General features: G+C 39.2%; 1 protein-coding gene across 7 annotated transcripts in view; it reads right to left on the bottom strand.

Annotated features, from left to right (window-relative positions):
* The window catches only part of NRG3 (neuregulin 3), a 1,107,214-nt gene that overhangs the window by 242,209 nt on the left and 841,043 nt on the right, over positions 1-23,962 (bottom strand). For all 7 annotated transcript variants that reach the window (XM_032259171.1, XM_032259175.1, XM_032259173.1 and 4 more), the window contains exon 3: positions 10,069-10,142. In XM_032259171.1, the coding sequence (XP_032115062.1) occupies positions 10,069-10,142 (74 nt within the window). The remainder of the gene's footprint in view (positions 1-10,068; positions 10,143-23,962) is intronic.

Here is a 23,962-nt window from a genome sequence, read left to right as displayed (position 1 = left end):
TTAATTTATCTTTGTGAATCATCAAGAAATGTCAGATTATTCAATAAATTCTGTTGGAAAAATTAATGTATTTTTAAACAAATTACTCTTAATATAAAACTACATACTATCATGCATTTCAGAAGAAATATAATAAAATTGAATAGCTTAATTACTATTAATTCATTTTATTCTTAGGCTAAGGCTAGCATTAGCCCACATGAACTATTTTTCTAAAATAACTAAATAGATTTGACTCTATAAAAGCAAAACTTTTGTATGCTTTAAAAAATATTATAAATAATAAATCAAAGAGCAATCTGGAAAATTGTATGATAGTGAATAGTTTTATTATTATCAAAATAAAAAACTCTTTTAAATAAGACAAATATAGTATTTCAAAGTGAGCAAAGGAAAATAATTAAAAATTCATAAAGGTAGAAATGAAACTAACCAACACACAAATGAAAAAAGCATTCAATATTGCTGGTAGTCAAGGTGCAATATAAAATATTAGTGGTATAAATTTTCCCTGCACAATTAGCAATTAAAACAATACTATTCAATGTTGGTAAAGAAACAAGTAAAATCCATTTTACTTTTCACTCATGGAACTGTAAATTGATATAATATTTCTGGAGAAAAAGTTATCAAAATGTATCAAAAGCTAGGAATTTATCCCCAAGAAATCATTTTGATATCAAGGTACAGAGACCTATTGCATAACACTTGTCAATCGCTGTAATCAGGCAAAATTGGAAACTCTCTAAATGGCCCTTCATGGATGACTGGTAAAATAATTTTTGTTAAGTACTTATAATAGTAGAACCTTTAAAACAACAGTTTAAAAGAATATAAAATTATAAAAATGCTGTGGTAAAAAGCTCACAATATATTGAGCATGAAGTAGACGCTATGAAATATGGATAGTATAATCCTGGTGGTGTTCTTCTTTTTTTTTTTTTAATTGAGACAGGATCTCACTACGTCACCCAGGCTGGAGTGCAGTGGCACAATCACAACTCACTGCAGCCTTGAACTCCTGAACTTAAGCGATCCTCCAGTTTCAGCTTCCCAAGTGGCTGGGACTACAGATGCACACAGCCATGGCTGGCTAACTTTTTTTTTTTTTTTTTTTTTCCGGGAAACAAAGTCTCCCTATGTTGCTCGGGCTGACATCCAACTCATGGGCTCAAGTAATACTCACACCTTGACTTCCCAAAGTGCTCATACGACAGGCGTGAGCACCCAGCCAACCCTAATTTTGTAAGGCAAATGAGTATATTGTGTAAAAATAGATGAATATTTAATTTCTTGTATCTCAGATTTGATTAAGGTGTCAATATAATGAATAATAGATAATGAAGTATGAGACAAATCACCGCACGTGGAATTTATAAAGGAAATAATTAGGTAATCTAGAACCATTCCATAACACTTGATCTCCCTCTCTGACTTTGAAAATATAAAAAGAACAAAAGAGAGATGAGAGAGAGGAAGTGTCATCTTTGATCCTGACAGTCTGTTGACAGAGGCTTCTGAATAACCAGCTGTCCCAGGACACATTGAGACAATGCAGTGAACATGTCCTGTGGACTAGCTGTGGGCCACACAGTAGAACTGAGAACCAGCTGGAAGCTGTCTTCAGACCCGCCCAACAGTTCCCCTGGGAGGGCAGAAGAACAATCCAACTTCCTGGGTAGAGTGGACCCCCAGTGAGCCAGGGCCAACAGGAAAAACTGCGGTTAGCAAGCTGGGCACACAGACCCAAACACTGGTGCTGGGAGAGGCAAGGGCACTTGTGCTTCCCACTGGCCCTATGAGGCCCGCTTTTCAATGTAATGGTTAAAAGCAAATACAAGTCTGGCACTGTGGCTCAAGGCTGTAATCCCAGCACTTTGAGAGGCTGAGATGAGAGGATCTCCTGAGGCCAGGAGTTCAAGACCAGCCTGGGCAACATAGCAATACCCTGTCTTTATAAATTTATTTTTTTTAAAAAGTAGCCAAGTGTGGTGGCAGGCACTTGTAGTCCCAGTTACTTGAGAGGCTGAGGCAAGAGAATCACTTAAGCCCAGAAAGTTGAGGCTGCAGGGAGCCAAGATCATGCCATTGCACCCTAGCCTGGGTGACAAGCAAGACCCTGCCTCTAAAAAACAAACCAATAAAATAAATACATATGTATGCCACAGAAAAAGTATAAAAGATTTGGAGTAGTATGCACAAAATAATTATCGGTTGTTATCTCTGAATCACGTACCCACGGGAAATTTTTCCTTTCTTGTAAGTGAAATTATTTTTATAGTATCTAGAAATCATATGTTTGCACGCATGATTGATAAAAGATTGGTGTTTATACAATCTAAAATTGAAGACTTGAAGATATTAGCAATCAAATATATAAAAATGCCACAACCTGATTGAATTAATGGGTTTTGTGAGATTCATGGTGACGTGGTCAAAATCAGATAATTCTCTCTTACGCCTTCTCATGCCAAGCCAGAAAGACTGTAGTAAGAGTAACAAATTTTATATATAAATCCATTCTGCTAACATAGTTTTTATGGCTCCTGGAAGGCAGAGTAGCTTAGCAGATTTAAGTATTCCCAGCAGACCCCAGTCTGGAAGATACACACTTCCTTCAGCATGGATTAATAGACCAAGGGAAAGTGGTAATTAGTTTCTGCTTTGTGTCCTCAAGAATCTGCTTTTTCTCTATCTAATTTATTCATGGAAATGTCCTTCCCAGGACCATGTTGCCCTTCTCCACAGAAGGCCCTTCACACTTTAGTATAAATGATACCAGTGAAGTTGGGCAGTGTGCAGCTTGTACAACAGTTTGGGGATACACACCCTGTGTGAATAGCTCACTGCATCTTCTCTCCTAGAGAAATCCTTTCCTGTGTAACCCAGATCTCTCTTTTCACTTTAGGTGAACTTTTATCGCCCCTCCATTTTTATATGTTCTTAGCAATCGTGTCTTTAGTGCGTGTCCTTATTTGTACTTCTTTGTGCATTTTTACTTCCTTGGTACAACTGGAGATACTCGAGGCCAGGTAATAGGCTGCATGACTTTTAATCCCTGGAAGCACCTGTCTCAGTGCCTTGTACACTGCGTAATAATCAAGATGATAGTTAAAACAACAAAAATAATAATGATGATAATATTTATGGAGCTCTCACAATGTCGCAAGCATAACATGCTCTGGAGTATTTTATTTCATCTTAACAACAGCTATATATGTTACAGATTAGAGTATCTTAATTTATAAAGAAGAAAGCCAGGGTTTATTAATGTTATACAACTTGTCCAATGTCAAAACTATTAATAAGATTTTGAATGAATGAAGGAAGAAAACATTTCAATATCTTGCAGACATCACATCCTTTGTAGTCTGAAAGTCAATGCCAATAAACACAGTTAACTACACTGTGAGTTTACTGATGGTAGATGCCATGGTCTGAATGTTTATGTCCCACCAAAATTCTTATGTAGAAACCTAATCCTTAATGTGGTGTTAGTTAGAGGCTAGGCCTCTGGGAGGTGCTGGGTCAGGAGGAAAAAATCCTCATGAATAGGATTCAAGTCCTAACAAAAGAGGCCCGGAGAGCTGTCTCATGCCTTCCGCAATGTAAGGACACAGAGAATGCACCCTCTATGAGAAAACTGCTCACAGTGAACACTGAATCTGCCAGCACCTTGATATTGACTTCCTAACATTCACACAAGTGAGAAATAAAGTTCTGTTGTTCATAAGTCACCTAGTTAATGGTATTTTGCCATAGTAACCCAAATGGATTAAGACAATAGGATCTGTGATTCTTGCTGTTTGGATCCAAAGCAGGGTGTATGTTATATGTACTTAATTAACTGGGGAAATGAATGAATGAGTGAGTGAAGAAATACACTATTTTCGTGGTACACTGAACTCCCTTTCTGAATGGCTTGCAAGGACAGCCTGCTCTACTGACGGCTGTCACTTTCTTTAAGCAGAATGCCTACGGAATTGTTCTACAGATGAACCTTGGTTTCAAGCTCTGGAAAGCACTGTATAGAGCTTAAACTCTTGGAGAAACCAAGGTCCAAATAAACTATGATTTGCCAAAGGCCACACCACGCAGATCAGGTGGTCACAGAATCAGAATCAAAACGCTTTCACTTCCAATTCAGAGCACCTTCTGTTTCACCCTATCACCTAATTGTTGACACACAAAACACATGTTCCTAAATATTAAATACAACTGAGAAAGGCAAGAGTACAAAACATAGGTCTTTTGGGGGAAAACTTCCTGTTAATAATCTTCAGGAAAATCTCCTTGTATATGCTTCACAAATGTCTGCCCAGGCTCCTGGCCCTACATTGGCTTTTCCATGCTGTTCTCAATGTTTCTTCCTTCACTGTGACACATATGTCAAAGTAGCACCACTTTGCTCTGAACCTGATGGTCTAGGCCCTGGGAGTGACAATCCCTGGCAACATGAGGAGGGAGACCAAGCTTGGACATGATTTGATTGTCTCTGAAGACCTTTGGAAGTAGGGCTGTGTTTATGAATTTATTTTCCTACCTGATGCCCTCTCTTGGCCTAGAACCACACTCTCTAGAAGATTGTTCTTTTCTTTTCTTTATGGACTTTTGAAGTGGTTCTTCCTGGAAAGCCGAGGCACACAAGTCCAGTTTGGGCTGATGGGAAGTCTAAACTAATATCATCTTCTTCACTAGTCTTCCCCTGAATCACATCCAGACCAGGGTCCTAGCATCGTTCCAGGTGCTATGAGAACAGAGCCTGCTTCCAAGATGCAAAGAAACAGAGTAGGAATGTAAATCAGTACATATGGATATGTGATGGAAGTGATGCTCCTTCCTTCCATGGAAGGGCTAGATTACTCCAAGAGTTTAAGCTCTATACAGTGCTTGCCAGAGCTTGAGCCTGCAGACTCAAGCCTACTGTCACAGCCAGGAAGATGCTAAGCAGGCTCAAGCCTGCTGTCACAGCCAGGAAGATGCTAAGTACTGGATTCTGACAGGTAGAGAAAGGCATAGGTCAGTGTAGAAATGGCTGCCTCCAGCTGTGTGTGAGGAGGCGCGCCCTTGCTTCCAATGGGCGTCTTCTCTACCTGACCCCATTCTTTGATTCTGTTCTGAGTCTATTCTCTGCAGCAGCCCCCACGCTTCCATCGGCCGGTGATTATGTCAGCATCTTGAAGAGAACTCAGCTTGGCACGTGATCATGAGAGAGGAGATGCAGAAAATCCTTGGCTGGCTCATAGTTCTGACCAACACATAGTTCAGCTCCATCTAACTCTGCTTCAAGGCTGGGGATGGTAACTGCACTGGGTGAGAATGGGTAGTAAGGAAGGAAGACCAGGGCAGGGGTCTACAACTCAGCTTCTGGGAAGCTTACTGCTGCCATCCCTGGGTGCACTGGTAGCATAGGAGGCAGGGGGCAGAAATATGTCCTTCAAAAATGCTACATTAGCTGATGCTGGCTGCTCCACAGAAGGTCACTTCCTCTTGACTCTGACCAAAGTCTGAGTCACTCACTACGTACCTTCTGAACCCCTGCTTGCTATTCAGCCTCATGATGTGGATGCAACTTGAGGTACATTGAATCCATAGGAGGGTTTGATCAATCTGACAGATTGGTGCATTAGATATTTTTATAAAAACTGTCATTGAAGCACTTTATAAGATTGATCCTCATATGTAAATGTGTTCCTGAATGGAGTTAGCTCTAGGTTCTTGGAATTGAAAAGAAAGCAGAGGTGATGAGTTTTTGAAATAGTCATTTAAGCCTTTAAGGCTCTCACAGTGACATCTTTGCATCATTTTCCTAAATATAGGTCATTTAAGATTTTATTTTATGGCCGGGCGCGGTGGCTCACGCCTGTAATCCCAGCACTTTGGGAGGCCAAGGTGGGTGGATCACAAGGTCAAGAGATGGAGACCATCCTGGTCAACATGGTGAAACCCTATCTCTACTAAAAATACAAAAAATTAGCTGGGCATAGTGGCATGTGCCTGTAATCCCAGCTACTCAGGAGGCTGAGGCAGGAGAATTGCCTGAACCCAGGAGGCGGAGGTTGCGGTGAGCCGAGATCGCGCCATTGCTCTCGTTACTCCAGCATGGGTAACAAGAGCGAAACTCCGTCTCAAAAAAAAAAAAAAAAAAAAGATTTTATTTTATTTTTAAAATTTAGTGTAAAAGGTACACATTTCTGACCAACTTTGCATTGCCTGGGAGAGAAGAAAAGAGCAGGGGATTCTCACCCCCTGTTAATGGGGATTTCACTCAGCAAAAGTATGCATTGGACAGACAAGAGAGAGAGAGAGAAAGGAAGGAAGAAGGAATGGAGAGAAGAGAGGAGACAAGAAGAAAAACGGAGGGGAGAGTACTGAATGGAAGCTTATTTCCCGAGCCTAGAGTCATTCTGAAGATATCATGAGCAGCAAATTAAACAATCCTTCAGCAAGAATTTTGACAAGGAAATTTCATTAGGGATTTAAATCTCTATGGAAGCTCAAGTTGCTGCATTAAGATATGAAAATTGTGCAAATATTGTTCCTTAGAATAATGTTTGCCGCAGGTCATTGAGTTTCAGTCAATGGAATTTAGAGTGATAAATGTCCCGTTGAAAATAACTAGAGAAGGGAGGCTTGTAGGGGAGGGAGGAAGGCGCCCTGCAGTTGGGAGCTCAGGGCCTAGAGTCATTTGGAATGGAAGTTAAACTCTAGCATTAACTAGCTGTATGACCTTGAGCAAGTTTACTTAGCATCCCTGAGGTCTAATTTCCTCATCTATAAAATGTGGGCAATTGTCAGCACTCTCCTTACTAAACTGTGATTGGGGGGCTTACTAAAATAATCCATGTAAAGCTTTTGGCACGGTGCCTGGCACCTGTATCATTTAAGCACATATTAGTAATGATTATAGTGATGAATATGGGAAGTGGGCTGACATCATCTGGCATTGACTCTGTCGATCTATATTAACAATAATGCTTATAGGTATAAGCATTTCACCATTGCTCAGGTGAAATCATCCATTTAGATATCATAGTTCATCCCTGCAAGAGTGGAGGATGGGTCCACCATAATGTCTGTTCGCTCCTCATAGAACAAAAGGATCCCATGGTTACAGTCACTGTCCCTGAAAACCCATTTCTACTTCCATTAAATTGCTATTAAAATTACAACTGTGTGAGCTGAGCACAGTGGCTCACGCCTATAATCCCAGTTAACATTGCTGAGGCCTGGGAGCCAAATCAAATACGCTGAGGTCAGAAAGGGGTAAATGTTATACCAAATTTATCCCCATGTTTATATATCCACATGTTTTTCTCCCTCACTAATCTGTGGGATCCTCAGAGTCTAAATCCTGTTTGCACACCTTTGTATTAACAGAACCTGACCGATTAGGTGGCTTTTGGTGGATGCTCAGAAAATACTGATGAAATGAATTAACAATTACCTAAGGAAATGCATGTGTGCATGGATGAATGGAAGACATAATGCTTTTGTCTCAGGGACTCATCCACGGGTTCTCAGTGCTTATTCTTTTTTAAAAAATTTCAAGGAATTCTGGCATTTTTACTCAAAAAAATATACCATTTTATAGAAAACTGGAGAAATAGGAAAACAATTTCATAAAATTCCATATCCTTTCAACATTTTAGTATATTTCTTTTCTACATTTGGGCCAAAGTATGTTCCTTTTGCAATTTTATATAAAAATAATTTTCTCTCTTGCAATTTCACTTAATAGAAACACTTCAGAGAGCTATACTTTTCTTCTCTTTTTTCTTTCTTTCTTTTTTTTTTTTTTAAATAGAGTCTTGCTTTGTCACCCAGGCTGGAGTACAGTGTCTTGTCCTCAGCTCACTGCAACCTTGCCTCCTGGGTTTAAGCAATTATCTTGCCTCAGCTTCCCGAGGTAGCTGAGACTACAAGCACCTACCACGACACCTAGCTAATTTTTGTATTTTTGGTAGATACGGGGTTTCACTATGTTGGCCAGGCTGGTCTCGAACCCTCCTGACCTCAAGAATCTTTGCCTCCCAAAGTGCTGTAATTATAGGCATGAGCCACCGTGCCTGGCTCACACAGCTATAATTTTAATAGTAATGTAATAGAAATAGAAATACGTTTTCAGAGATAGTGACTGTAACCATGGGATCATTTTGTTCTATGAGGAGAGAACAGTCATTATGGTGGACCCATCCTCCACTCTTGCAATGATGAACTATGATATCTAAATGGATGCTAAAATTTGATTATATTATTTAAAGAGTTTTTTACCCACTTTGTACCATATGCAAGGCCTTGCCCTTTGGAGCCTTACTCAATAGCTATTCCACAGCCATGTATGAAAAGAAGGCAAAGGTGGAAAGAAGGAAAGAAGGGAAGGAGGGAGGGAGGAAAGAAAAGAGGAAGGAAGGGAGGGAGGAAGGAAAAGAGGAAGGAAGGGAGGAAGGAGGGAAAAAGGGAGGAAGGAGGGAAAAAGGGAGGAAGGAGGGAAAAAGGGAGGGAAGGAGGGAGGGAAGGGAGGGAGGGAGGGAGGGAGGGAGGGAAAAAGTATTAAAGGAAACAAAATGATGAAGAAAGATAAATAGAAAAGGGATAAAAAAGAAAAGAGAAGGAAAAACAAAGAGGAAAATTAGATACATTAGGAAAAGTGGGAATCAAAGAGAAAGAGAAAGAGAAAGGAATCAGCAAGCCCATTATTTTATGCAAGATTCCTAATATGCCAAATATATATCTAACACCGTAACCATGAATACCCTTTCAGATAACATCTTAGCAAGCGGACCAAATCACTTCATAAATAAGATACCAAAAACTCCAGTAACACCATCCTTTCTGGGTAATTCCTAGAGAACCGTGCCTCACCTTTCAGGAAATAGAGATATCCCTGTGGCAACCTTCACTTTTCTCAAGGAAAGCTAAATTTGCAAAGAAAGAGTAATTGCTGTATGGTGGGTTGCTTTGTCAAGATAAAATAGAATTTTAAATTAAATGAAACAAAACCTTTTTCTTTCAAATAACTTTGCAGTTACTTAAGCAAATGTAGCTAAAAATTCAGGGGGGAAATGAAAATATGCATTTTGTAAAGATAGTGGAAGATGGCGAGACATGTTCATTATGCGGCAAAATGAACAAACACAGGCAGGGCGACCTCTGTCTGTAGTCAGTACAAAATATTTTGCTGAAGTTTATGTTACGTATATTCAGTATGTATGATATTCAGAAAGCCATAACTTTGCCTTTACAATTGCAAAATGCCTATTATTATCCTCACTAAATTGCTGATTCAATAAAAATCCCCTTTTTTGAGTAATGATTCAATTCCAGCAGCTATTGAAAGAGCAGAGAATTCTTTAAAGGATAAACATTTCACATTTGACCAGAATTGGGCATTTTAGTATAAAAGGTTACTTTTACTCACATACAAACAGAAAATAATGACTAGCCATATTTTTTAGTCCGCAATTGTCTTCTTTCATGAATGGAGAAAAAAGTAATTTGTCCTTAGGACAGTAATTACTGATCTGCAAACAGTGTTGCCAAAAATGGAGTTTTCAAAGTTTATTTTTATTAAAGAAACTTTAATAAATAAATAAATAAGGAAAATGGAGTTTTTAAAGCTTCTTTGAAAACTTCTTACATGATTTTATACACATGTTTTCTTACTTTAGTAAGATATGGTTTAAATTACCAACCAAGGCATAAGAAGCAGTTTAACACTGTAGTTTCCATAACATTATTTCAGCTCTTTTACCTTTCTAGATCCCTGTTTTTGAAATGAGGTCCTGGGTGGTTGGGTAGAGGGAGAGCTAAGGAGGTCCCAGTTTCTGGGAGTTCCCAGCAGGGGTTCAAGGTGGAATTGGTAGGCCAGGCCTCACTGTCAGAGAAGACCTAGACTGAGCCAGCTCTGAGCATGCTTTCAACACCAACATCTGCCACCAGTTTCTGCCTTCAGCAGCTTTCAGAGACACAAGACTGAAATATAGCTTTCAGTTGAGTTAACAACCACTGTATAGAATAAGGGCTGCCTAAATATTGCATTAGAGAGAAGAAAAATGCTTGACCTACTTGGATCCGATAAGATGGAATCAGTTTTCGGCAGAAATTGATCACAACGGACTCCTTGGTAGCCTTCTTTGCACCTGAGAAAAGGGGATAAATGACAAACATACGCATGTGGTTGTGAAAGATTTAAGATTCAAACAAGTAAAATAGCCATCAATGACATAAATGTGAGAACAGTACATTCATGCTTTTGTATGGTTTGATTCGGTCTGTTTCTGACATCAACAGGCAGATTCTCGATTGTATTTCCATGCCAAAAAAAAAGAGAAAGCCAACAATGTAGCTCTGCTTTTATAGTTTGATACGCAATATCTAAGGAGCAAATTGAATTGCATTTTAAGATACCTCACAGCAATCTAAATAATGGTTCTTAAAATTGTAATTCTGGATACAGGTGTATTTTTCTTTATGGAACACACTGGTCTCTAAAAGGCATTTAGAAACATCACATTGCAAGTGTCATTATCCTAACAAAAGATATTTTGAAATATAATTGATCAATTAAAGATTTTGGCTACTACTAATTTTGTTTCCATGTGTTTTATTAGCTTGTTCATTGCTCGTCCTGTTTTTTTTTTTTTTTAACCTCTTAGCTGTTCTTCCATGTCAGTGTCACCTAACCACTTTGCCAGAAATAACAGCATTTTATCTGGTAAGGTCTGAAAGGCATCTCTAAACTCAGATTTTTTTCTCTCCCTATTTTTCTCTTTTATAGTCAGTAAACATGTGAAAGTGCCTACTTTCTGCCAGGCATTGTACAAGGCAACTGTCCTGAGGCCGGCACAATTTAGAGGCAAGGAATTTGCCTGGAAGCACCGGCAATGAGGCATGCCCACTCAGCCCTGCCAGGCCTCTGTCGAGTCTTCACACAGCTCGCTCAGTCAGGGCTGCTTGGCCGCCTCAGACAGCAGTGGTTCATCAGCCAGCAGTTCCAGGAACAAATACAGCATGGCCCCAAATGCCTGGCTCTGAACAGTCTTGTTAAGTGGGGAGGTGGTATTTACCGGCCCGCTTGAAGCTTAATCTGCCATGCTCAAGTTCAGCAGGGAAGCATCCATTGTTGCTTCTAGCATGAATCTGTCCTACTTACAGAGGAGGAAATAGTGCTGCTGGCATAAAAAAAATCAGATTAAAAAAAACCAATTCTCTGCTTGTTAGAAATCTATGAAATCGACAAAAGAATTCAAAGAGACCGTTCTGTCAAGAGACAGGAGCTGTGAGTTCTTTCCTTAGAATATGCTTTGTTTTCTGAGTGTAATAAGCTATTAAATAAGGTCTATTGCAATGGGAGAAGCAACATTGAAATGCGTCGAGGTAATTTTTCTACCTTTCATTGTGAGCCAAATTGGAATTCAGGGAATCAGGCTGGCTCTCTTTAACACCTTTTTAAGCCTGGCACTCTGGAGTGGATTTGGCAATTTTCCTTGTAGAATGAGAACAAAGACCTCCAATATATGGATACTCCAGATACCCAACAGGTTATTGAAAGAATTTTTTAAAAGCATATACATTTTTATAACCTTTTAAAAATTCATTTATTTCACTTGAAATAAAACTGGCATATCACTGAAACAGTCAGAATATGATTTGTGTACTTTGTACTGAGGCATATTTGTCACACAAAAAATAAATTCTTGTTTTCTGAGAGCTGCCCTAATGCAATTAGCTTGTTCTTATCCTGATTCACCTGTACCATGGTGCTATCATTCTCATTTCCCCATAATAATGAGTTACGTCCCGGGCATGTACCATTGTACGGATTCACTTTTTGAAGATTTTATTTCCAATCTTTGTGAGAGATTTTAAGTACACTTTACTCTTTGTATTTTTATTTAATATAAGAAGAATATCCTAAGTAGATAGTGGCTTTTAAGGAGAAGTATCTTTTTGGGTTTGTTTTGCTGTTAAAGGGTTCTTTGTTACTTAAAATGCATTATTCTATTTGCGCGTGGGAAACGAAATAAGGAAAAATGTTTGAAATGTTTCTCATCTTAAACTGATTTTCCATGAGTGCTAACCTACCCTGGGGTGTGGTATCAGGAAAACTGCACAGCAAGTATGTTCCTCCTGCCTCTATACCTCTGTGCTATAACTAAGAAAGTGTGATGATACTGCAGCAGCCCATCCCAGCCTAGGAAGCCCCCCAAGGGGCTGTGTGGCTGAGCAGGCAGCAAACCCTGTTCCTTTGGTAAGGAGGCGAGTCACTGCTAATCGGCACCCAGTTTTAAGCAAAATTTCCACTGAAAATCACAGATACATCACCTTGATAAGTTCACACTCATCCAAATGTGAAGATGGAATGTTGCTAGCAGGTAATGCCAATGAAGTGGATTGAAGTTATAACAACATTAAAGACAAGATGCAGGGAATAAAAGTTTTAAATGCACTTCTAGTGCATAAACGGAAGCTGGCAGGCCTTCTGATAATGAGGCCAGCACTATCATCTTTTGAGAAGTATTATTGCACTGATTGTTTTTGTTTTGGTTATTTTGGGGAGAGCTGAGTGTGTATTTGTTTTATTATTTTTTTTTCTTTTTGAAAGTTACAAGTAAAGAATAAGAAAAATTCATATAATAGAAATGCCTTTCTGTTCCTCTTAATACATGACAGAGTTAATAACATTAAGAAGGACATGTGTAATCTTTAATGGGGAATATATGTTAAAAACATACAAATCTTGCCTTAATCAGGTTAATATTCTATTATCTTTCTTTTTTAAAAATTTTTACTTTAAGTAAAAATTTTTATCTGGGATACATGTGCAGAACATGCAGGTTTGTTACATAGGTATACGTGTGCCATGGTGGTTTGCTGTACCCGCCAACCTGACCTCCAGGTTTTAAGCCCCTCATGCATTAGGTATTTGTCCTAATGCTCTCCCTTCCCTTGCCCTCAACCCCTGACAGGCCCCAGTGGGAGATGATCATCTCCCTGTGTCCATGTGTTCTCACTGTTCAACTCTCACTTATGAATGAGAACACGTGGTGTTTAGTTTTCTGTTCCTGTGTTAACTTACTGAAATGATGGTTTCTAGCTTCATCCATGTCCTTGTAAAGGACATGAAATCATCCTTTCTTATGGGCGAATAGTATTCCATGTTGTATATGTGGCACATTGTCTTTATCCAGTCTATTATCGATGGGCATTTGGATTGGTTCTAAGTCTTTGCTATTGTAAACAGTGCTGCAATAAACATACGTTTGCGTGTGTCTTCATAGTATATATTCTATTATCTTTCTACTCTGCATTGCTTTTAAAGCCCCACTCAATCTGTCCACTCACTGTTCTTTGTATTTCTTTATCCCTTAGAAGCCTGGCATCACAGATATTATATGAAAAATCTCAGTGTTCCCCAGTTGTTTTACAAAACAGGGAGCACGCTCAGGACAGGAAGCATAGTCAAAGCTGATAAACATTGTGTAAAGAAACAAGAAAATCATTATCCACAGTGACATAACCACACCAGCAAACTCAGTTCACAAGAGCTAAGACATTGTAATTAAGAAAAAAATAGCCTCCAATTCTATGTGTACATCTACTCTGAGATAAAGGAGTTGTTACATTGGAAACCAGTTTTTTTTTTTGTTTTTGTTTTTTGAGACCGGGTCTTACTCTATCGTCCAGGCTGGAGTGCAGTGGCTAGTTGCAGTCTTGACCTCCTAGACTCAAGGGATCCTCTAGCCTCAGCCTCCTGAGTAGCTGAAACTACAAGTGTACATCACTATACTCAGCTAATTTTAAAAAAATTTTTTTTTGTAGAGGGGGGTTTTCCTATGTTGCCTAAGCTGGTCTCTAAAATTCCTGGTCTCAAGCAAGTCTCCTGTCTTGGCTTCCCAAAGTGTTGGGTTTACGGGTATAAGCCACCACACTTGGTCTAGAAACTAGTAAGCTCTTGATCATGTTATTGTTTTGTTTATTTCCACATTTAAAAGGCTGTGGGGAAGGGCATAGTGGAAGAGACCATGTGCACAACAGAGGAGAGCAGATAAAAAGGGGAAGAGATGGTAAGAAAATACAGAATAAGAGAGACTGACTGCTGGCCAATCTCTGGGAGAGGGCAGGAGTCTTTCTGAGCCCAACTGAAGTATCAGCAAAGGTCTCTCTCAATGAGCCTCAGGGCCAAATAGAGGCTGAAGGCCTTTCCTTCCCCACAGATAATCTTGCCTTAACTAAGTTGATATTATGTTACTTTTTTTTTTTTTTTTTTTTTTTAACCAGCATTGCTTTCAAAGCTCCACTCACTTGGTTGTGCAGGGAGTTGTGTAGCTTCAAAGGCATACGTCACCATTTCTACTCTTGACATCCTTGTAGCTTTGCCCTCACCCATCCCACCTGTCCAGCTGTACCTGAAATAACAAGCACCCACTTCTATCATTGTTTTCCTCTTCTGCATTGTACCCAAGGAAAAGCCTAGTGGCTGCTTTAAGTGAAGAGTTTTAAAAGGCAACAGTTGAGCCAAGGAGAAAAGAATAGTACCAGCAAGGAGGAGACAATATGAGATCTGTGACCATTGGTTGAAATTCAGTACTTGTTTTGCCTGGTGTGGTAAAGCAGATTGATCAACATATCACCTGAGCTGGATGTAGAGGACCATAAGAAAGAGACTTACAATGGTCAGGTCACTCATGTGCTAATGTTCCCATAGAAATGGTCATCTTTTTGCCAGCTAAAAGTGATGATCCAGGCTACACCGATAACTTCAGAACATTCCCGCCTCCACAATTTTCATCTGCCAGTGTCTTTCAGCCTATTTCCTGAATAACAGCTAAGTTACATGACAATGAGTTAAAATTGAACCTCCAGTTGTGATCAATAGCCTCCCTACATTTCCAGATCATTCTTCAATTTCCTCTCCTTTCTCTTGTTAGGAAAACAAAACAAAACAAGACAAATACAAAAACAAGCAACACTAACATGGTTCTATTGAAGGAAGTGTGCTATTTTCTTGTTCTGCATCTATGGATTTTCTGCTCATTTACTCATCGATAGAAGGTGTTATAATTGCTTCATTTTCACATTCTCCATTTCTACTCTGTCTTCATTCTTAGGGACTTGATTATCTACAGAGATAGCCCAGTCAACATGGTTGCTCAGAACCTGTCTTCCTCATTAATATCATGATGATGAAGAGGGTTGATTTACACTATGGATTTCATTTAGTTGTATGGGTATACTTTAGGAAAATTATTTAGTATTGTCTCTCAGTTTCAGCCAAAAAAAATATGAGATGGTATTAGGAAGGAGAAAAACAAGTTCAGGTAGCTGATAATATATACAATTGCATTTTAGGCATTTTTATGCCTAGAGATCTCATACTCTGTGTCTACAAAAATGGATTTCATATAATTTATAGAGACAACTATATGAAGAATACAAATATGTTCAAATGTTTGCCTCAATCTCTGCATAGTTCCTGGTCTCTTTATACATGCTATAGAAGGTATACACACTTTATTCTTTGAAACTTGATTATAGACATAAAGTTTTTACTAGCCAAAATCAATTAGCTTCACAATCAAAATGGTTGTAGACAAACTCTATGATTTGTTTCCTGACCGTAACAACTTTTATTCATAGGGAAAACAATGGCCTTTACCTTTTGATGTTACAGGAAAATAGACACCTGGTCAGTAATATAAACGCCTGCCAATTTAACAGGGCCTATTAAAGGCTGAATTGAAAAAGGAAAAACCCTCCAGGTATTCTCTATCTTCTGCCAGTTCTCTTGAGCCTCATTGTCAGTACTTGGTTGGGGAAAATGGAAAGATCGTCTGGCATTTCAGGTTTACATTTGAGAGGCAAGGTGGTCTGGAGCTCTGCCTGGTTTTGAAGCCTGGCTGCTCTGCCTTTCTGTGCCTCCTTCCTATATCTGTAAAATGGAGACAACAGTAGCCACCCTCTGGATTTATTATTAGGAGTAAATGATACAATATCTGTGGTACATGATAAGCATTCAATAAATATTAGTTTTTAGTATTATTTGAATTTGAAAGCATCATCCCCACTTTTCAACTGAAGAAACAGAAATTGAGAAAGGTTAAGTATCTTACCCCAAAACCACACAGCCAGTAAGAATTTGAACTGCATACAAACTCAACTGGGCTTGACCTTAAAGCATTGGTTTTATCTGTGGTACCTTCTGGCATTCTGTATGGAAATTCAGTGAAGACATAAATTGCCATATATCCAGCCACCCTTCCCAAGATTAGGATTTAACAATATGGCCCAAATATCGTGAACTAAAGCCATGAATTATTTTAAAAATGAAAGACCTAAATTTGTAAATTATTGTCCAATCTAAAAATTGTTCTCAATAAACCATGTGACAGATACTGATTACTGATTTAAAGGCATACTTCCTGAGCGTTGTAATTTAAAACACACTCATCAACTATGAGTAAGATGACTTTTCAGGAGAATTGTCACTAAAGAATGATAATGACATTGCTTTTTTTATTGACATAAAAGTTACATATATTTCTAATATACAACATGATGTTTCAATGTTTTAAAATATGATGTTTTGAAATATGTACACAATGTGGAATGGCTAAATCAAGTTAATTAACTTATGTATTACCTTACCTTATTTATGGTGAGAATGTCATTAGTAAAGCCATTATGGAACATAGAATGGAGATTCTTCAGAAATATAAAATAGAACTACCATATGATCAAGCAGTCCCACTACCAGATATATAGCCAAAGGAAACAAAATCAATCTGTAGAAGAGATATTTGCAATCCTACACTTACATAAACACCATTCACCTTAGCCCAGAAATAGAATCTACCTAAATGTTTATCAACAGATGAACAAATAAAATATGGTATCTACATATACACAATGGAATACTCTTCAGCTTTAGAGAAAAAAAGAAAATTCTGTCATTTGTGACAACATGAATGAACTTGAAAGGCGTTACGTTAAGTGAAGTAAGCCAAGTCACTTATATGTGGAATCTAAAAATGTTGAACTCACTGAAGCAGAGAGTAGAATGATGATTACTAGGGGCTGGGGCTGGATAAGGACTAGAGAAATATTGGTCAAAGGCCAATGACATTTCTTTTCTTTCTTTCTTTCTTTTTTTTTTTTTTTTTTTTTTTTTTGAGATAGAGTCTCTCTCTGTAACCTAGGCTGGAGTGCAGTGGCATGATCTTGGCTCACTGCAACCTCCGCCTCCTGGGCTCAAGTGATTCTCCTGCCTCAGCCCCCTACACACGTGCACCACCACACCCAGCTAATTTTTGTACTTATAGTAGACACAGTGTTTCACCATGTTGGCCAGGTTGGTCTCAAACTTCTGACCTCAAGTGATCCACCCAGCTGAGCCTCCTAAAATGTTGGGATTACAGACACCAGCCACTGCACCCAGCTTGCGGTGAAAATTCTTGACTGCAGACAAACCACAATTTAAAAGCCAAAACCAAAACGAACAAACAAAAAAGAGAGGATGGATTATCATGCAAGGAAAACGGAATTGCCCAGTGTCAAGGAGATGAGAAATCTAGGAGCCAGAATTTCAAATGAGGCCTGAGTCTGAATGCAAACTGTGTTCTGGGTAGACCAAAAACTTTTTTAGCTAAGGATCAACAGTTTAGGGTTATTGGCTCAAAAGGTATTAATGGTGGGAGAATGCATTCCTTTCCCTAATCACTCATCACAGAAACTGAGATCTGAGTGTGACTTTGGAGAATATTGTAACATTGATCAAAGAATAAGGTTTCTTTTGCTCAATTGAGAATTTAATTAAGACTTCTTATTTTAAAAAGAATGCTAATTAATACAGGAAGATCTTTAAGTTAACCACTTGGTATTAAAATTAACCACTTGGTATTAAAATTACCTACAGACTGGCTATAGGTACAGTCTTTACAGAATCCTTTTAACTATAATTGAAAGAATCTAAAATGTGATTATTTTAAATTTCAGAGCAACAGCTGCTTTCTAACTCTTGAAGGTTTTCCAATGTGTTGCCAATAGATTTCAAATATATAATAAATTTTTTGTCTGATGCAATCATTGCTCAAAATGTCACTCTGACGTTTCTTGCTAATGGAATTGTATCTTAAATTTTAAGAAAGTGTAGGGATTTTCCTTTTAGCAAAGTTTAAATTCAGAAGTAGATGGAGGCCAATTCATCATAAAATTGCAGTGGTTTTTAGGTGTAAATTTAAAATCATTTGCTCAAATCCACATGGTGTGCTGCATATCACTATCTGCGCCATAAAGAAGGAAAAGAAAAAGACTGAGTTCAAGTTTGATGAGTTAAAAAATATAAGAACAAAGGTGTTTGCTCAACTACAAGGTCTTCTCAATCACACATCGAGTATCAGGGGCTTGTTTCCAGCAGCTACTCATACACTTCCTTGGTCATTTTTAGCATCCGGGAGACAGCAAGCCATTCACATCGTTTTTTTTTTTTTTTTTTTTTTTCCCCAGACTGAGTCCAGCTCTGTGGCCAGGCTGAAGTGGCGCGATCTTGGCTTACTGCAATCTCTGTCTCCCAGGTTCAAGCGATTCTCCTGCCTAAGTCTCCCCAGTAACTGGGATTATAGGCAAGTATCACCATGCCCAGCTAATTTTTGTATTTTAGTAGAGACAAGGTTTCACCATGTTGGCCAGTATGGTCTCAAACACCTGACCTCGTGATCTGCCCACCTCAATCTCCCAAAGGGCTGGGATTACAGGCATGAGCCATCGCGCCCAGTCTCAATATTTTACTTCTATATATGACACATTTGTTCTTGGAGGATCAGAGACTGAGGCGTCCTCACATCAGTCTAAATAAACATTTGGTTTTTACAGAGATTTCTGCCTCTACTTAGTCATGAGTTTCACCTCAACCTCACCACCTCATTAACAAAAATAAAACACCTATCATGGGCATGAACACCCTGTACACTTCAGGGTGCATAGCGATATTCTCCAGAGTAGCAATGTGGGAGGAATCACCCATTCTAGCTAACTTAGCTTTGATTTTACCATATCTGGTATGAAAAATCACCTATTTTTAATATAAGAAGGTAAATAAGAGAGTAATATGGTGGCCCCCTGGAAGAAAGTCTTCATAATTAATATCATACCAGAGGTAATAAAATAAAAATTGCCCTTATGAAGAAGAAAAGGTTTAGGCGGGTAACAATGACAGGTTGTTGGAAGATGGATGAAATTTTGCTCGATGTCAATTTGAGGAAATGCACTGTTACTGATTTCTTAGTAGATCTATGGTGAAAAATGTGAGATTCTAGTTCTCAAGGTAGGTAACCAGTTATGGAGGAAAAGGCATGTCTTTTGGCTTCAGGATGCTCTCCAATTCTGCCACTTAGAAGGGAGATGGAGGCCTGTGATAAACCTCTCAGAAGTCTCAGGTCCTCCTTTCTAAATGGGGCTACTGAGTCTTAATTTGGTGCATGCTCTGTGTACCTTTGCACACACGCACGGCCTCACACACACACAAACACTGCCCTTATTCCTTGTAAATACATCTACTAATTCGATAATTTAGGTAGATAATTTAGATTCTAACAGCAAAGTCAGATGACAGTCAGGCTGTCTTCCCCTATTTCTCTAGTTAATTAAATGTTCCCATCAGTGCCTTTAATATTTTTCAGCCAATAGTGGGCTGGTTTCATTGTCACATCTACCCCCCATGATTTCTCTTCATTGTTCTGATTTATGATGTCAAAATTGAGAAATTAGCCAATCATAGAATTTGATGCTTAAGGGCCAACCATTGGGAGATTCCTTCACTTGTCTTTATTTGCTCAAATTTAGTAGAGTAATTGACTGACATGTCCAGACTAGAAAGGTTGTATTAGTCTGTTTTCATGCTGCTAACAAAGACATATCTGAGACTGGACAATTTACTAAAAAAAGAAGTTTAATGGACTCACAGTTCCAAATAGCTGGGGAGGTCAGCCTCACAATCATGGCAGAAGGCAAGGAGAAGCAAGTCGCATCTTACATGGATTGCAGCAGGCAAAAAGAGAGATTGTGTAGGGAAACTCCCGTTTTCAAAATCATCAGATCTTGTGAGACCCACTCACTATTATGAGAACAGCAGAGGAAAGATCAACCCCCATGATGCAATGACTTCCCTCTGGGTCTTTCCCATGACATGTGGGAATTGTAGGAGTTACAATTTTAGATGAGATTTGGGTGGGGTCACAGCCAAACCATATTATTCCATTCCTAGCCCCTCTGAAATCTCAAATCTCATGTCCTCACATTTCAAAACAAATCATGCCTTCCCTACACTCACCCAAAGTCTTAATTCATTTCAGCATTAACTCAAAAGTCCACAATCCAACTTCTCATCTGAGACAAGGCAAGTCCCTTCTTCCTATGAGACTGTAAAATCAAAACCAAATTGATTACTTCCTAGATAAAATGAGGGTACAGGCATTAGGTAAATACAGTTGTTCCAAATGGGAGAAACTGGCCAAAATGAAGGGGGTACAGGACTTATGGAAGTCCAAAATCCAGCAGGGCAGTCAAATATTAAAGCTCCAAAATGATCTCCTTTGACTCCACGTCTCTCTCATCTGGGTCATACTGATGCAAGAGGTGGGTTCTCATGGTCTTGGGCAGCTCGGCTTCTGTGGCTTTTCAGGGTACAGCTTCCCTCCTGGCTGCTTTCTTGGGCTGGCATTGAGTCTCTGTGACTTGTTCAGATGCACGGTGCAAGCTGTCAGTGGAGCTCCCATTTTCTGGGGTCTGGAGGATTGTGGTCCTCTTCTCACAGCTTCACTAGGCAGTGCTCCAGTACAGACTCTGTGTGGGGGCTTCAACCCCACATTTCCCTTCTGCAGCACCCTAGCAGAGGTTCTCTAGGACTGTCCTGCCCTGCAGCAAACTTCTGCCTGAATATCCAGGCATTTCCACATATCCACTGAAATCTAGGTGGAGATTTCCAAACTTCAATTCTTGACTTTTGTGCACCCACAGGCTCAACACCACATGGAATCTGCCAAGCTTGGGGCTTGCACCCTCTAAAAATATGACCTGAGCTGCACCTCGGCCCCTTTTGGTAATGGCTGGAGTGGCTGGGATGCATGGCACCAAGTCCCTAGACTGCTCACAGCAGAGGGGCACTAGGCCCCGCCAACAAAATCATTTTTTTTCTCCCAGGCCTCCAGGCCTGTGATGGGAGGGGCTGCTGTGAAGACCTCTGACATGCCTTGGAGACATTTTCCCCATTGTCCTGGGGATTAACATTTGGCTCTTTTTACTTATGCAAATTTCTGCAGCCAGCTTGAATTTTGCCTCAGAAAATGGAATTTTCTTTTCTATTGCATTGTCAGGCTGCAAATTTTCTGAACTTTTATGCTCTGCTTCCCTTATAAAACTGAATGCCTTTAATAGCACCCAAGTCAACTCTTGAATGCTTTGCTGCTTAGAAATTTCTTCTGCAAGATACCCTATATCATCTCTCTCAAGTTCAAAGTTGTACAAATCTCTAGGGAAGGGCAAAATGCCACCAGTCTCTATGCTAAAACATGACAAGAGTCACCTTTGCTTTAGTTCCCAACCTGGACCTTATTTTTTATATCACTATCAGCAATTTTGTCAAAGTCATTTAACAAGTCTCAAGAAGTTCCAAACTTTCCCACATTTTCCTATCTACTTCTAAGACCTCCAAAGCATTCCATCCTCTGCCTGTTACCCAGTTCCAGTTATTCCCACATTTTCAGGTACCTTTTCAACAGTGTCCCACTCTACTGGTAACAATTTACTGTACTAGTCCATTTTCACTCTGCTGATAAAGACATACCTGAGACTGGGCAATTTACAAAAGAGAGGGTTAATGGACTTACAGTTCCACATGGCTGGAAAGGCCCACAAACACGGTGGAAGGCAAGGAGGAGCAAGTCACATCTTACATGGATGGCAGCAGGGAAAATGAGAGCCTGGGCAGGGCAACTCCTGTTTTTAAATCCATCAGATCTTGTGAGACCTGTTAACTACCACAAGAACAGCACGGGAGAGACCAGCCCCCTATGATTCAATTACCTCCCTCTGGGTCCCTCCCATGACAGGTGGGAATTGCGGAAGTTATAATTCAAGATAAGATTTGGATGGGGACACAGCCAAACCATATCAAAGGTAATGACGATGCTTGTTAGCTCTCAGTTCAGCAAGAATAATAAAACTGTGCCCTAGTAAGGTATCCTAAAGTTACTGTATAAATCAACTTGGGCTGTTATAACAAAACACCATAGACTGGGTGGTTTAAACAACAGATATTTATTTTCTCGAATTTCTGGAGACTGGAAGGCCAAGACCAGGTGCCAGCATGATTGGGCTCTGATGACGGCTCTCCTTGGGTTGCAGATCCTACCTTCTTACTGCATCCTCACCTAAGAGAGATTCTCTTTCTCTTTTTATACGCCCACAGTGCTACAAGATTAAGCCCTCACCCTTGTGACCTCATTTAACCTTAACTTTCCTCTAAAAACCATATCTCCAAATATAGTCTCATTGAGAGTTAGGGCTTCAACATGTGAATAGTGGAGTAGGAGCAGTGCAATTCAGTTCATAGGAGTTACCACGCTGGGGAGCCTAACACCTGCAGACTAGCAAAGACTAGAACGTGAATTCTATTATATGTAGGGTTGCCAGGTAAAATACAGTACACCTGTTCAAATCTGAATTTCAGATAAACAATTTTTTATGTGTGTCCTAGAAGCAATATTTGGGACATACTTATACTAAAATTGCATTCAATGTTTATCTGCAATTCAGATTTGAACAGGTGTGCTGTATTTTATTTGCTAAATCTGTCAATCTTACTTTTGTAGGAATGCAATAATCTGAATAGTCAGGGTAGTAAGAACTATTAACAGGAACACCTAAGGTTTAGTGTATACTATTTTTGCTATAACCATATCCCATTCTGATCAATTTAGCCATCTCTTGTTTTAAGGACAAGCCACTTGGCGAAAATTACACTTCCTCTATACACCACACAAGGGATATAGTGAGCTCACACAGTCTGCAAGAGTAGAATATGAATTTCAATACTGACTTCTTAAAAAGCCAAAGCACAGAAAGGCTACTTCAAGAATGTGGTGATGATCAATGAAGTAATGTTGTTTATAAACGTTGGGTGCATGTTTCTGACTTGATTTGGTGAATTGCCTGCTAAAACTTTGCATAAAACCTGAATAAACCATACCAGCATGCTGGCCAGAAACACAAGTGAGAAGGAAGAAAGGTCCTATTGTTCTTGCTTCATTCTGTGTTTCACTTGACTTGGGATAATTTTAACACTGAGGCTCTTACATGTTATTGAATTTGAAAAGCAGTGAATACAGATGTGTAACAGAGGGCAATGATAACCTAAAATCACAGATAAAACACACGAAGAGACTCATCTGGAGGGCGGTAATGTCCTTTTTGGAAAGTTCTGTTCTCTAAGGAGAGAGTGTGTTATATACAAGAGATCAAAGAGGTCAGCCTTCTCTGCCTGGGTTGTGTGGGTGATTCCCTGAAGCAAAACAGTACATAGCTTCATCAGGAAGAGTGAAAAGAAAATAAATCTGGGAGATAAATTGTATTTAAAAGGCATCCTTATGATTGACATTATAAAGCAGAGACAGAGCTCATTAGCAAACAACTGATAAAATCACTCACAGCATGCTTCAAAAAGAAGTGATAATAATTATTGTCTCTCTAAGAAAGGGGGCAAAGTGTCCACAGGATGTCATTCAGGAATCTGTTTGCAGACATCACAGAGCAACTTGCAAAAAGTCCCATAGCTTTCTGATTTAATTGAGTGAAGGAGGCAAAATAAGAGTTTTACAGTTCACATGCCTGGATCATAGAAGGTTCTACACGAAACATGATTTTTCTAAAAGGCATTTTAGAAACCCCTAGAGTTGCCAAACCCTCA

The sequence above is a fragment of the Sapajus apella genome, unplaced genomic scaffold (genome assembly GCF_009761245.1).
Source record: "Sapajus apella isolate SASKATOON/1434 unplaced genomic scaffold, GSC_monkey_1.0 scaffold107, whole genome shotgun sequence".
NCBI lineage: Eukaryota > Metazoa > Chordata > Mammalia > Primates > Cebidae > Sapajus > Sapajus apella.
The sequence above is the reverse complement of the archived record's forward strand: the minus strand, read 5'-3'. Positions and strand labels throughout refer to the sequence as shown.